This window comes from Trichoderma aggressivum (genome assembly GCF_033847375.1).
Source record: "Trichoderma aggressivum f. europaeum strain CBS 100526 chromosome Unknown scaffold_010, whole genome shotgun sequence".
NCBI lineage: Eukaryota > Fungi > Ascomycota > Sordariomycetes > Hypocreales > Hypocreaceae > Trichoderma > Trichoderma aggressivum.
In genome coordinates, this window is record NW_026946376.1 from 89,972 (window position 1) to 103,659 (window position 13,688).

The window sequence follows — 13,688 nt, forward strand, 5'->3', positions numbered from 1 at the left end:
AACAGGGGGGCAAAAGACGCGCAACGAGAGCGAGTCAGAAAGAGAGGGTTGCTGGCCGGGGTAGACAAAAATATACAGTAGTATCAATAAAATGACCTGTGGCTATTTGTTGGTTTTTTTTTTTGGAGTCACCCAATTCCGTGGGGATTGAGTCCCGTCTGACTGCAGAAACCGCAAAAGGAATATACGCAGACATAGAGGAATACGCTCGCCATTCCGGAGGAATTGAGTGTGGCTGATATGTACACGTAGATTGCCTGATTCTGTATGCTCGTCATTTCTTGATCTTCTCTTGTTTGCACACCCCTTGAGCGGGTACATCCAGAGGTATTAATCAACAGATGTGGCCCCCAAATATCGAGCAATATCACCACTTATCAAGCCACCACATCCAATGATATTCGCATGTTTTGTAGTCTTTATCCAGAATATCCATTACATCAGCCATTTCATCATACTGGATCAGTATTACAGTAGGTACAGGACTTGATTGACGTGTACTCGTACGGTGTACTCCGTAGTGGTGCTGTACCTACTGCAACCCCCTATTATGCGTGGGCTTCTGGAAATAAATTCCTGGTCCCTCCTACGGAATAGCGCAAGATTGGACCATGACGCAGTCAGGTGACCAGATCCACCAGAACCTCCCAATCCACCACTCACTGCTCGGCGCTTCTATTTCCCCGGGCCCTCGATAGCTTATCGCGCCGCCATGTGCCTGGATTATCTCACAGCTGAGCGTGAGCGCCAATTTGCAACCCCTGCTCAGCATGTGGGCTCCCACTTTTTACCTTCCAGGTTGCAAAGTCCAATTTGCCTCGAGGGTTTCAATCCCAATCCCGGGCGGGTTCGGCTGCGTCATGCTCGTCGCTCGCATTTCCTCATCCAGCGAACCGTTTTGCCAAGGTCCAAAGTTCCAGAGCGTCTACGCGACTTAGTACTCGTACGGTACCTGCCGACGTCATCAAGCAAAGGGCGTGGCTGCGAGATGCTGGCTTGGCTGGCTCTGCAAACAGGCCTCCAACGGGATCAACAGCGTTGGAGTCTCCAGTCCAATCGGCTACTGCAGCACCAATCCTAGATCTTCCACTTTTCCCAAGACGGCTTCGTACGCTAGCCTCACCCGTTCAACCCCGCAATAGGGATTAGGGATTGTCGAGAGAATTCCTGTGGAATGAGATGAGTGCATTAGTAGCCTCGGCGAGGCCTGAGCAAGAGAGCACGCATGACTTGCCCTCGAGGGGTCATTCACCATCAGCTTCAGCGCAAGACAAGATATGACAGGCTGACGATGGTAGCATTCCGACGTGATGGCTGCGAGGACGAGGCCGAGGCCAAGTCCAAGTTTCAAGTTCCAAGCAATCAAAGCACATGTGGCGGCCCGAACCTCGCGAATCTTGCAACGGTAGACACGACATCCATCAAGGGGGGGGGGGGTTAGTCGGTCTTGGAAGCGCAAATCGGCCCCGGCTAAAAGTCATCTTGCACGCACGAGGTGGCGACTTGGAGGGGAGGAGGGGATGGGGAAGAGAAAAAGGGAAAAGGGAAAAAGGAACCTTGGGAGAAAAGAAAAAAAAAGGGTCCAGCAGCAGCTGAAACTGCGTCAGCGTGTACTCGTCGACTGCGAGAACTGCACCAACACAGCACAGTACGAGGGACTGCTCCAGTGGTGGTAGATGGTGCAAAACCGAGGAAGCGAGCCATCTCCGAGTCCAGCAAATGGACGAACAACAACGACAAGACAAGAGGCTCTCGTCGTCACTGTCCGGCCTGGCACCGCCTCGATGCAATGCGTGGCACGCGCGGGTACCAGATCCTATTGGAAGCTGGCGAACGCGCGTCAGACGGCCGCCATGTCGGAGGTCGGTGCCGTGGACAAAATAATTGAACCCACCAGGACCGACAGATTCGCATCATGTTGCCTCGTGTCTTGGCACAGCACTCTCTCTCTCTCTCTCTCTCTCTCTCTCTCTCTGTTTCGCCATTGCCGCACCCAGGAACTACAGTATTACAGGCTACAGTACCGCAACATTAGCTTAATTATACCCGTACTGATACACGTATAAGCGACGCCTCACATGGACCCTTTTGGAGTAGGGCTGCCCAGCGCTGTGGGGGGGCTAAGCCGGGGTCTTGTGATTAATCTGAGATTGGCAAGGCGCCGAGACAAGTATCTGCGCGTACCTGGCATGGTTCCACGGACACGACCTGGAGCAAGACGCCACCACAGCAGCGGCCGACAGGTACCTGCTGGATACCACCTCGCCGCCGCCTCTTTCGAGATTTCTCAAGACTCCATCACCATCTCCCCAATCTCCTTGCCTTAAAGTCCCTTAGCAGCATCGCTAGGTACAGGTAACCACTAGCAGCAGCCCCTCGTGCCGACGGCCCATGTACCTACACAAATACAGTACAAGCGCAGGTTCCCCCCCGTGGCGGTTTGCAGCCTAGCGCCTGTTCTAAAACAAAGGCCCCTAGAACGTGCCAGGCCTAGGCCCCCAGGCTCGCATCGACTCCCCTGTTGGGCCCGGCCAATCAGCGGCCCCGGCAGCGTCCCTTGTTCCATTCACTCGCTGTTGGCCGTGTGCTAGCGGGCTCGCTCAGCGATAAAAATCTCGTGCGCTGCGGGACTTAAGAGGTCTGTGGTCACCTAACGCTCTGCACTGGGCTTCGGTTGTTGTTTCGTCTGTGCTGTGCTGTGCTGTGCTGTGCTGTGCTGTGCTGTCTCGTCTCGTGGTGTTTGATCTCAACTTTTGATCTGTCGACTCCCCTTTGCACCTCAGTCTTGACTACCACAATGTTCAACAACAACAATAACGAGCAGCAGTTTGACGAGGAGCGCGGCGAGCGCCCGGCGCGCGAGTCTCGCTCTCCCTCGTCCACCCAGCGCAGGGCCCTCAAGTTTCTTCGCTTCCCCAGACTCAACAAGGCCGCGCTGTTCCTGCTTCTGCTCGTCGACGTGACCATCGTCGGCCTGCTGCTCTACTCGCTCGAGCCGCTCATCACGCTGCTGCGGAGAAACGACGAGCTCTTCAGCCCCCGAATCACGATCCCTCGCAACGACTCCTGGAGCTCGCCAATGTTCGACGACGACGACCGCGAGCTGGGCCACCCCAAGATCCCTCGCATCCTGCACCAGACGACTGCCAACAGCACCATTCCCCAGAAATGGGTTGCCTCGCAGCGCAGTTGCAAGGAGACGTACGGAGATTTCGAGTACAAGGTGAGTCGGGCCAAGTGATTTGCATACATGTATATACCTGTTTCCCCCTATTTCTAACAAGCAATTTGGCTCTTAGCTGTGGACCGACGAGCTGGCTCGCGAATTCATTGCTGCCGAATACCCCTGGTTTGTTGAAAACTGGGATGGCTATGCTTTCCCCATCCAACGCGCTGATGCCATCCGCTACTTCGTCCTCCACCACTATGGTGGCATTTACCTCGACATGGACACCTTCTGCAACGAGACCATTCCCTTTGAGGAGCTGGAAAAGGGCCCGGGACAGCACTATGCTCTGTTCAAGTCGACCCTGCCCACCGGTGTCACCAATGACTTCATGATTGCAACCGCCAGACACCCAGCCTACGCCGCCGCCGTCTCCAAGCTTCCCCTATTTTACGACATCACCAGGTTTTGGGCCGAGATTCAGCCTTATGCCAACATCATGATGTCTTCTGGACCGCTGTTCCTCAGTCTCGTTGTCAAGGACTATCTGCTGGGCCAGCCTTCATTACCCTCGCCCACCGTGCAGGTCATTGATCCTCCGGATTTGAGCTCATACATCACCGACCTCGAGAGCGCCACTTGGCACAAGGCAGATGCTCATGCCCTCATGTGGCTGGGCACACGGCCCTGGACCTGGTTCCTTGCAGGTGGAGTGGGACTGCTCGTCGGCTTATACCTCATCAACTACCTTCTACTGTTAATATGCGAAACTTGCCTCCGCAAGGTTCCGTCAACCGTCGCATACGCCATCAAGGAGAGCAAGCTGGCGTAGAGGACGAGGGGAGGTGTGGGCACTTTTTCTACGTATATATATTGCGATAATGGCTGCATCTTGGTCAAAAGGGAAATCTGATTTAATGCGTGGAGTATCTTTGTTGAAATAACCAGGGACGGTGCAAGGGAATAATGATATGACAACGCCGAATGCTCACCAAACTAGACTGGGAGCAATTTGTGCACCCCTAATAATATACCAAAATAATTGAATAACGATAACAATTATACTTCATCTACTACTCTATAACGTGATTGTAATTGAAAGTCGATAACCACTATCATTTGTGTAGATATGCAGATTCGTGCATCTTCACATGTTATAATAGTGAGCCCTAGACAGCACAGGGAATCACACCAAAACTACACAGATGGGTACATTGATATTTCAAAGCAAGACTACGTATCAACATAAGCGTCGAAACTCAGGAGCAGAATGATATATGCAAGCAAAGTGACACCGAAATAACCCTAGGAAATTCAACTTTTACACCTTGACATCTCACGCAGCAGGCGTCGGCAGCTGACACGCAAGATTTTGCTAGCCAAGACAAAAGACCAACAGGGCCAGATGCGTTACGTATGCCCTCTCCTGCAAAACATGCTTTCAGTGACATACACCCCCCTCTTTGGCCGTTGGTTACGCATGGCCACAGTTGTTCTATTGAACTCGGCAAAAAGGCGTTTATGTTTGGGTCTAGAAGCGTAGAAGCGTATAACTAGTTTTTCTCTACTTACTGCAGATACAGATACAATACGTATTGTTCAAGTTGAGGCGGAGGGGGGGCGTCTTATCTCGGCATAAATCTGTGTAAGATGATTGTTTTGGGAATGTGGTTTTGGGAATTGTCTCCACGGAGGGAAAATATGTTTGGGTGCTGTGATATAAGTGGCGTTGTTGAGATGGGCCAAGAAGGTTTTTTTTTTTTTTTTTTTTTTAATTTTCTTTCAAGCAAAGTTCATCATTGAACTTCAACCACCAAAGTACATGTACAGAGGCCAATTGTATCTCGCTCATCTCATAGAGGGGCTTACGGTTCAGACACTGCACTGCCTTAGAAAATTGCTGCGTCATTTATGAAATACATGTGGTTTCATTCGTCGGAATGCGTCTGGCGGGCGTTGGAGTTGGGGCACAAGTGGCTTGAAAAATGACATTCAATGGTTTCTTGCGCTACTTCAACACACTTCGGAGCAATTTCGTATTACCGATGCCCCTGCCAAGCCTCTTGGATCGTATCCCCACGCTGGCTAGCCATTAGGGGTATAAGTCGAGTTGCGATCTTGGGAGTTGATTGTTGCCGACGAAGTCTCTGGAGGACATTGTGTGTACTGTAGACGCGTAACAAATGTGTAAGATAAGTCGTTAGTAGGATATTGTTGCAGATGACTTGGCAAAGCGGGGATTTGGATTTCTTTTTTATTTCCGGTTCAAATCCGGTTCTTGGCATGGGGGAGTTGTCGGAGAGTAGAAGTGCTGGGGGTTGACAAACAAATTCGGAGGATTAATGTATTAGCATCCTTGGCAACTTGGCATCTCTCTAGATGGGAATGTGATTTATATGCTTGGTAAAATTGACAAGAACTGTCTTTTATATACAGCCTTAGGCTATTCCATCTGATAGCCTTTCGCTGCTTCTACTACTCACATATGTAGGCTACCTCTTTGAACAATTTGTGGGGCTTGTAGCACTGATTTCAAGCTGGATGCTGTTCGAGACACAGGATTTAAGATCAACGAATTCAAGTGATGATTGATCTAAGGAAATCTCCTTTACGTGTACAAGTTGGAGGATGATATACTAGCTTACATGTCACATCAATGCCATCTGACCCTTGATATTTATGAAGAAACTGATATCATCTCCAAAACAGACAACGGGCATCGCGAGTAGGCTATGCGTTGGGCAATTGGCCGTGTTACCTGCATATCTTACATACTTGATGTCATACAAAACAAGGCATTGGCAATATCCATAAGTATTAATAGTCGCCATATGCCATCTTCTGATCTAGATAGGCGGTCAACTCTTTTCAGTCTTCAACCTCGCCGTCATGTTTCTTCCTCCCGTCCACACTGAATCTAGCATTCCTGCCTTGCGGCAGCTCATACGTGATTTCCCACTCGGCATCCTAACCACCGCCATTCCATCGGATACGCATCCTCTGATTCAAGTGAGCCATATCCCATTTCTCTTAGACGTCAGCGATGAGTCCAGCGAGACCGAGCTTGGCACCTTGAGAGGGCACATGGCTCGCCAGAACCCCCAAAGCAGAGCCATAACCGACGCTGTACCCCCCGGAACCCCAGCCAATAACAATGTCCTGGAGCAAGAAGTGCTAGTTTTGTTTACTTCTCCCCATCATCACTATGTGCCACCGGTATTTTACGTCGAGACCAAGCCTACGACTGCCAAAGTAGCGCCTACCTGGAACTATGCCACCGCACAGGTCTACGGCAAGGCCAAGATATACTACGATTCGAAATCAAAGGACACGGCCGAGTTTCTCTCTCGGCAGCTAGACGATTTATCAAAGCATTGCGAAGAGTCCATCATGGGCTACACCGGCAAAGACGGCCGGCCTGGGCCGTGGGAGGTATCGGAGGCACCCGAACGATGGCTCGAGTTGTTGAAGAAGAATATTATTGGTATTGAGATATCGATTACTCATTTGGAAGGAAAGTTTAAGATGAGCCAAGAGATGCGAAAGGGTGATCGAGATGGAGTTGTTCGGGGCTTTGAAGGGTTGGGAACGGAAACGGGGTTGGCGATTTCGAGTATGGTTCGGGAATGTGGCGAGCAGAAAGATGCGGCGAAAATGTGAATGAAGATGAACAAATTGTCGCTTGAATAATATTAGGCAAAACTCAAAAGTGTACATGTATGTATCGGACTAGGATCGACAGCTGACGCGTAGGATCAATAAGATGCCGCCAGATCACTTGACGGCCCTAGATCTTGATCAGCCAAAGGCGGCGACTACAAGTTCCAGATTCACTCGCGGGTATTAGCTAATCTTGGACAATGGTCGGATGTATTGACCAGATTTCAGTGCTCAATAGCCTGCTCCAGGTCAACATATCAGACACTCCTATCGTGATGTTACACGCCAGATCTATGTGAAGATTCACCATACCACAGGTAGCCCACCCAATTAAAAAAACATACAGGCTCCCGCCCGCCCGCTAAAGGCTAAAAAACCTGTTCCGTCAAAGGCGGCGCCTTCAGTATCAACCAATCATGGTGGTCATATTCCCACACACAACCCGTGGGCCTTGAGTTCTAGTTAGCTTAGGCGTAATCAGAGATGAATAAAGACTGTCGCAACGCTATAGGACTTTGAGCATTGAACATGTTGAATATCCAGTCCAGCAGAGAAAATATATGTTGAACAAAGACATGGTGGCGAGGACACGGGGCCGGAGCAAAAGCGGACCGTGATTGCCAAGCCGTTGCTCCGGCTCCGTTCGGTGCGAATGAATCTTTCTTTTTGGCCACTTGTGGGTCGCTTCAATCCGTGGCTGCGAATGTTGATGTGCCGAGTCTGGTGGGCTTTGTAATTGTAAATTGGGTCTTTTTTTCTTGTGCTCCGACAAGTGTTACTCATTGCTCTATGACTAAACTCCGCTGCCTACTGATTTTTTTTTGCATTGCGAAAAGGCCAGTTAGGGGTTTTAAAAGCGGCTATTGATGGGGTAGAGGCTCACATAGCATAGAATGGCAGAGGAGGAAATTATCGAGACACGATCTAAGAAATGGTTGGAACAGATGACGTGACCAAGACTGTGGTAGAGGGATACGGATGGCATTTGAAATGAGAAGACTAACAATTGATATAATTCACGGCTACAACTATTGGCGAAATTACGCATAGCTTCAGCAACCTGACTACCTATCAAGCATGTTTGTACATCTAGTATACAAAGGAAATATCGACATAATCTTCTGAAACCCCGGGTTTTGTGTAAAGTCCAGTATTCACTCTTCAGTCACTTCAATGATTGTCTTACCTAAACCACCTTTCCCATTATAAATTGTTTGACACGCCTCCCGCACTTGATCGATATCCATCATGTTAACTCTTGCACCAACGACGGGCAATAGCTTCCCTTCTTCTACATAGCTCCTCAAAGTGTCGAGATCCTTTGCGTTGGGAGCCAAGAACCAATATTTATACTCCACGCCGTAATAGTAGGCCCGAAGCTTGTTAATTGAATCCCCGACATCAAGAAAGATTCGGCCGTAAAAAGGAATACGCGGATTGTCGGGCCGATTCATCACACTCGATGCTTGAAGTGTAGCAGCTGAGGGCTTCGTAGATATAGATACAACCATTCCTGTTGACCGGACCAAAAGAGGCAGAAATTGCATGGCTTGGCCGGTAGTGTCAAACAAAAAGTCGACAGAACGCAAGGGAATCGCTGCCAATGGGTCGGTCTTTGTATAGTCGATAACTAGAGGTTGAGTTAGCCATCAAATGTAGCGTACTGACGCTATTGAATTGTAGCATATTATCGAACAGGGCATACTCTGATCAACAACTCCTTCGCCGAGTAACTCGGGAACCTGGGGAATCTTGGCTGTCGAAACCGTCGTGATCACCTTGCCAGCATGAAAAACATTCTTCGCCAATTGGCACGCATATGCTCCCGTGCCACTCACTTTTCACTGCGGTTAGCTTTGCCATCTAATATCTCTACTGGAAATGAGGTTACTTACAGCCGGCAGGTATAAAGACTGTCTTTCCTTCTAGTGAGCCCTTGTATTGCCGTAAAACCTGCAGCGCCGTGACACCCGCCAACGGCAATGAAGCAGCCTCGCCAAAGGTGACATTTTTAGGCTTCAGAGCAACGTATTCCTCCGCGCACTTGGAATACTGGCTCCAGGCTCCTGCGTCGTAACGTTAGTTCTGCCACAGTCCCGTATTGGATGGCACCCGAGCGTCACTTACCTCTTCCAACTTCTGGTAATCGTGTATAAACCTCGTCGCCGACTTTCAACGTTTGTACATTATTTCCAACTTGGCTCACTACACCGGCTGCGTCATATCCGACCTTGTATGGGAAACTTTGAGGTGTGAGCTTCAGACGATGCCTCTGGGATATTGCACTTACGAGTCCCTAACGGCCATCTTGAAGACTCCTGCCGCCTTCTTCACATCCACTGGATTAACACTTGCAGCATGAACCCTTATAACTACATCAGTATCCTCTGTAACCGTCGGCTGAGGCACTTTGGAGAGTTGATAACGGGATGGATCAGTATAAGCAGGCGCTGTGACGGCAAACATTTCTTCCGCCATGATTGAGATCGTCAAACACCACAAAACAATAACTTGATTCAAGATTCTAGCTTTAGCTAATTAAGAAAAACAAAGTCTTTATATCACAGTCCGTCTTAGCGTGTAATTAGAGCCCCCGTTCCTGGACAGCGATTAACAACGCCAAGCTTTGCCGCTGCGGAGATCTACGGGACTAGATGGCTAGGGCTAGGAAAAGTCCGCACTTTGGACTCCTGCGAGCAAATCTTGCCGGGCTGTTGCATTGGTCCTTGACCGGCGGACAAGCTACTATCTGTGATTACAAACGGTATTCGGATATCCGAATTGCTTCTTTTGGTGACACCACACCACAGGAAGGCATTATATTCGTGCCTCGGTAGAATTGAACCATCGCGGATTTTCCAACAGATTCCGAATCCCTTGACAACCTCTTAGCATATGCCGAGGTGATTTGGCTCTGCGATTTATAATTCAGCATGCAGTGACAGTTAAATAAACGTAAACTAAGTAAATTGAGGATTAGTCAATTGATCAATAACAGTAGGCGCAACATTGTATAGGTAGATATAATTCAGCTCAGTCTATGCCTCCATTTCTTCCTTCTGCATATTATTTCTCACATTTTAATACAAAGATAGCATGATTATTTCTCATATTCAATACTATATAAAGAAAGTACGCTTCCACTAGATAAAAGCTCTGGCAATTTATTCTTCTTGTAATCTGAAGTTTACGCACATTCCGTTATTCATGCTCAATGAGATCCTAACCATTGGTTATACCCTACTTCTATCAGGAACGATGGAACCTTACAAGATTGCAATTGGAGAAGCAAGCCCAATAGGGTATCGTATGATGCCCACTGCACACAGCTCGAATCTCAACGTGGCTGTCAGCGATGTACAGATCTTGGACCGCTTGACTAAGTCAGCAAGCTAGGATTAGACCTCATTGGTTTCCAGATTCTAGTGCGAGATTCGATGGTCATCAACCCGAGACAGGCACAGACCTTCCTTCAGCATTGCTAAAAAGGGGCCATAACCATGAAGGTATCTGTACAAGCCAAATAACAGGGGACTAGATATAACTACTATAAAGAGGAAGATCTCTGCCCGACTAGTCTAATAGGGAATCAAGCCAATTGATCATACATTTCAACAAGCATCATGGGTTTATCATTTAAGAGCAAGCCAATTAGTTGGCTGTATTCACATGCTGCTCCACGGTCAATGAGTTTGGGCCTTTATTGATTGCAATACTCCGAGGTTCACCGGACATCCATTTGATTGAGATGTCTAGTACGTCATCGTAGTAAATGCTTGCTCATAATTGAGTCTTATCTTGATAAAGCGAATATAGCTTTTCTTCTCATCATGTACAATAGAAGCCACAATCTAGTCGACAGCTTCTGGTTCAGCTTAGAACGCAATCAACAAAATTGTGTTCAACACTTGCACCCCACAGAGAACCCACTCAGCGACCAACCCTTTTGCAGCAAGTTTCATTGAGCCCATCAAGACGAGGTGGCATAAAACCCCAGCTGCAATCGCTCTTTTAGCACCACCTAGGCACTGAAGGGCAAAGAATGCCCCAGGAAAGAACAATAGCCATGTAGTGACAAGACCAGGATTATACGCTGGACCGACAACCAAAGCCGGAATAACGTGGGTCAAGCCGTTTATAAAAGCAAACCCGTAGAAACTTCTTGCTATTCGGATATTATTCCGTGCAGCGATCCCATTCACCCATACGGTTGTACCGTTGACGAATAAAACGACAAGCGGGCTGAGTGGACATGCTTCAACATTTCCAAATCCCTAATGCGGAAAAAAATATAGTGTGAGATTTGCAGTTATCTGCAAAGTAAACGTTGGAAGTCTTACCAGGTTATTGCAGAAGTACGCTTGAAACGCATATCGTCTACCCAAGAAATCATAGCCATGCTCTTCAAACTCATGCAAAAGGTACATAGGTAATGCGGCGCGCATCCACCAAGTTTGATCCTTGAGCAATGAGGCCCATCGGGAATGACGTTTCGTATCGACACTCAGAGGATAATTTGAAGGCCTGCAGAGCTCAATGATCAAAGGAGTTGCCGCGAGCAAGGCGACAAAAGGCCAATCTTGAAGGAGAGACATGAGGTCTATGGCGAAACGAGAGCTATTGGCTTATAAGATAGCTATCAATTAACAATCATATCATGTAGCAGCCATCTAAACTTTTCTCCAGGGAGTATTTGTCGATCGCGACCCAGGTTGTTATTTATAGGCGCCATGTTGAGAGCTAAAGTTTACTTCGTCTATAATGGGGGGGAAGATTCGAAGCGCCTACTCAGCGCTAACATACTCGTATTACATGAATGTTATTGTGTTACTTTTCATTAGTTCAGGCGGCATCTGTTGCAACTATTCGCGATTATTAATAATAAGTCATAGAATCTTAACATTGCTCATTGGTTACGGCGAGCTTACGGCTTCGCTAATGCTCACTAGTTGTCACAAAGATTGAGTGAGAACCTACGTTTTATCCACTTTCGGCCGAGTTTGAACGAGTGTCTGAAGTCTATCTTCCCACGCTCTTTAAAGAGCCATAACAATGACATCCGAGTTCATGCGGGGAGGATTTCCAAGAACAACTAGCATCATTCTATACGTGCTCTGGAATTGCTTATCTTGCAAAGCAAACGAGCTCCATCATGGGCGCTTCAAGTGGAATTTCATCATTTTGATGCCCAGAATTTGGCATTAGAATCATTGTGTAGTGTATTCCATGGAATCAACTTGATAGGATACTACAAATGCTGAGTCTCACATAAGCCGGTATCGGCAAAGACGCGCAACCAGCAAGACAAGAAATATAAACTTTGATGATACTATACTGCCCGTGTTTATTTTTCTTATGTGATTCAATTGTTAAAAAAAGTTGACAATAATGCACTAATCAACGATGATTCATCGAGAGTTTCCTTCAATCTATTCGGCCAAGAATTTGTTGAATGCTTGGCACGAGACGAATATCCTATTGCAGAACCGCAGATCATCAGGTTGAGCTAGCTTATAATCCAGAGATAAGACCTGAGATGATTATTGTTTTAGGTTAGCACAAAATCTAATTTCAACGTAGTTGTCCAAACGAAGTTACCTTGTTTTCATTCAGTATGGGCTAAATCGATGGTGAGTTGTTGTTGAAGAGATCTTCTATATTGCTTGACTACCCTATTGCCGCCCCAACAAGTTGTTCTGTCTTGGAAGCATCCAGAGAGATTCTAGGCTCGGTTTTCGGGCAAGCCAATGCCAATAGAACTCGAATCGATGAAAAGAATGGACTTCTTAGTTGGTTCTGGGCTAGTTCTACAGTTAGTAATGCTTCATCAACGCTCTACTCCTCTTATTACTGTATCGTTATATAAATTAATTCTAGTGATTTATGCTACAGTTGATACTGATCCAAGATATTTCTAAGCTTAGAAGAATGAGTTTAGAGAACCTGTTTAATGTCGGATTCTTAGCCAAGTTCCAACTCGTTCCAGGGTATGGAGGAGATCACCATGCTCCATACACCCCACCTCAGCCTCACTCGAACACATCCATCTAGCTCACAAGTGATACGATTTAAAACCTGCTTCAAGGATTTCCTGTCAGCTGTAGATCAGCGCTCAACTCAGCAAGCAATCTACTCGCTTAACAGAATAAATCGACAAGACGGGATGAAAAATCCCTCCTAGTAGGGCTTACTTGCACAATCCTAGACATTTGCATACGAGTACATATACGATATACGATATAAGCAATGCAAAACGCAAAATACGATACAAGATGCTCCGTAGCCGTGCCCTGGCCGGTGCAGCACGGGATTTGTATTAAAACATACAATCCTCCGGCATCCAGCGGGCTGTGTCCCTGTTCATGCGTGGGATTGACTCGGGTCCCCCCACGCCTCTGTACGAGTAAGCATCAGGACTCCACTGAGTAGCAGGATGCGCGAAATAAATCCTACTGGACATACAACAATTTGTATATGATATTTCTAATTTCACAATCCTGACGGGTCCAAAATGCTGATGACAAACAGGGAGAGTGTGTAAGTTCCCAAACAGGTCCGCAACTCGAACCGGCCTATGAGTTTTAAATACACGGAGTAATCGGGATCATTCCGAGACACAGCCACTGCTCCGTGCCGAGGATACCATCATTGCTAGTGTACTTTAAACTTCTCCTTCTATCGGGCCTACTTTGTGAAAAGTAGCATGTCAAAAGAAAAGCCCACCACGGCTCGCTCGCTAACTCAAAGTCGGAAAATTGTGCGGGATACTATTTGCAATAAGCTACTCTACTACGTACATACTCGCGGTAGCGATATTACATACACGGCTGCCAACGGGAGCGTGGGGACGCAGCACTGCATA

The 13,688-nt window shown here is 47.6% G+C and overlaps 3 protein-coding genes across 3 annotated transcripts; 2 read left to right on the forward strand and 1 right to left on the reverse strand.

The window, feature by feature from the left end:
* Positions 1–2,797: 2,797 nt before the first annotated feature.
* Positions 2,798–3,998, forward strand: Triagg1_3426 (CAZyme family GT32; the record flags this gene model as incomplete). The annotated part of the gene is made up of 2 exons (XM_062897717.1): positions 2,798–3,223; positions 3,300–3,998. 2 exons carry the CDS (start codon positions 2,798–2,800, stop codon positions 3,996–3,998), a joined length of 1,125 nt encoding a protein of 374 aa, XP_062757415.1.
* A 2,057-nt stretch (positions 3,999–6,055) lies between these two features.
* On the forward strand, positions 6,056–6,826 carry Triagg1_3427 (uncharacterized protein; the record flags this gene model as incomplete). The annotated part of the gene is made up of 1 exon (XM_062897718.1): positions 6,056–6,826. The coding sequence occupies one exon, from the start codon at positions 6,056–6,058 to the stop codon at positions 6,824–6,826; it is 771 nt and encodes a 256-aa protein (XP_062757416.1).
* A 1,154-nt stretch (positions 6,827–7,980) lies between these two features.
* Positions 7,981–9,304, reverse strand: Triagg1_3428 (uncharacterized protein; the record flags this gene model as incomplete). The annotated part of the gene is made up of 5 exons (XM_062897719.1): positions 7,981–8,456; positions 8,532–8,663; positions 8,722–8,892; positions 8,954–9,069; positions 9,117–9,304. 5 exons carry the CDS (start codon positions 9,302–9,304, stop codon positions 7,981–7,983), a joined length of 1,083 nt encoding a protein of 360 aa, XP_062757417.1.
* Positions 9,305–13,688: the final 4,384 nt, after the last annotated feature.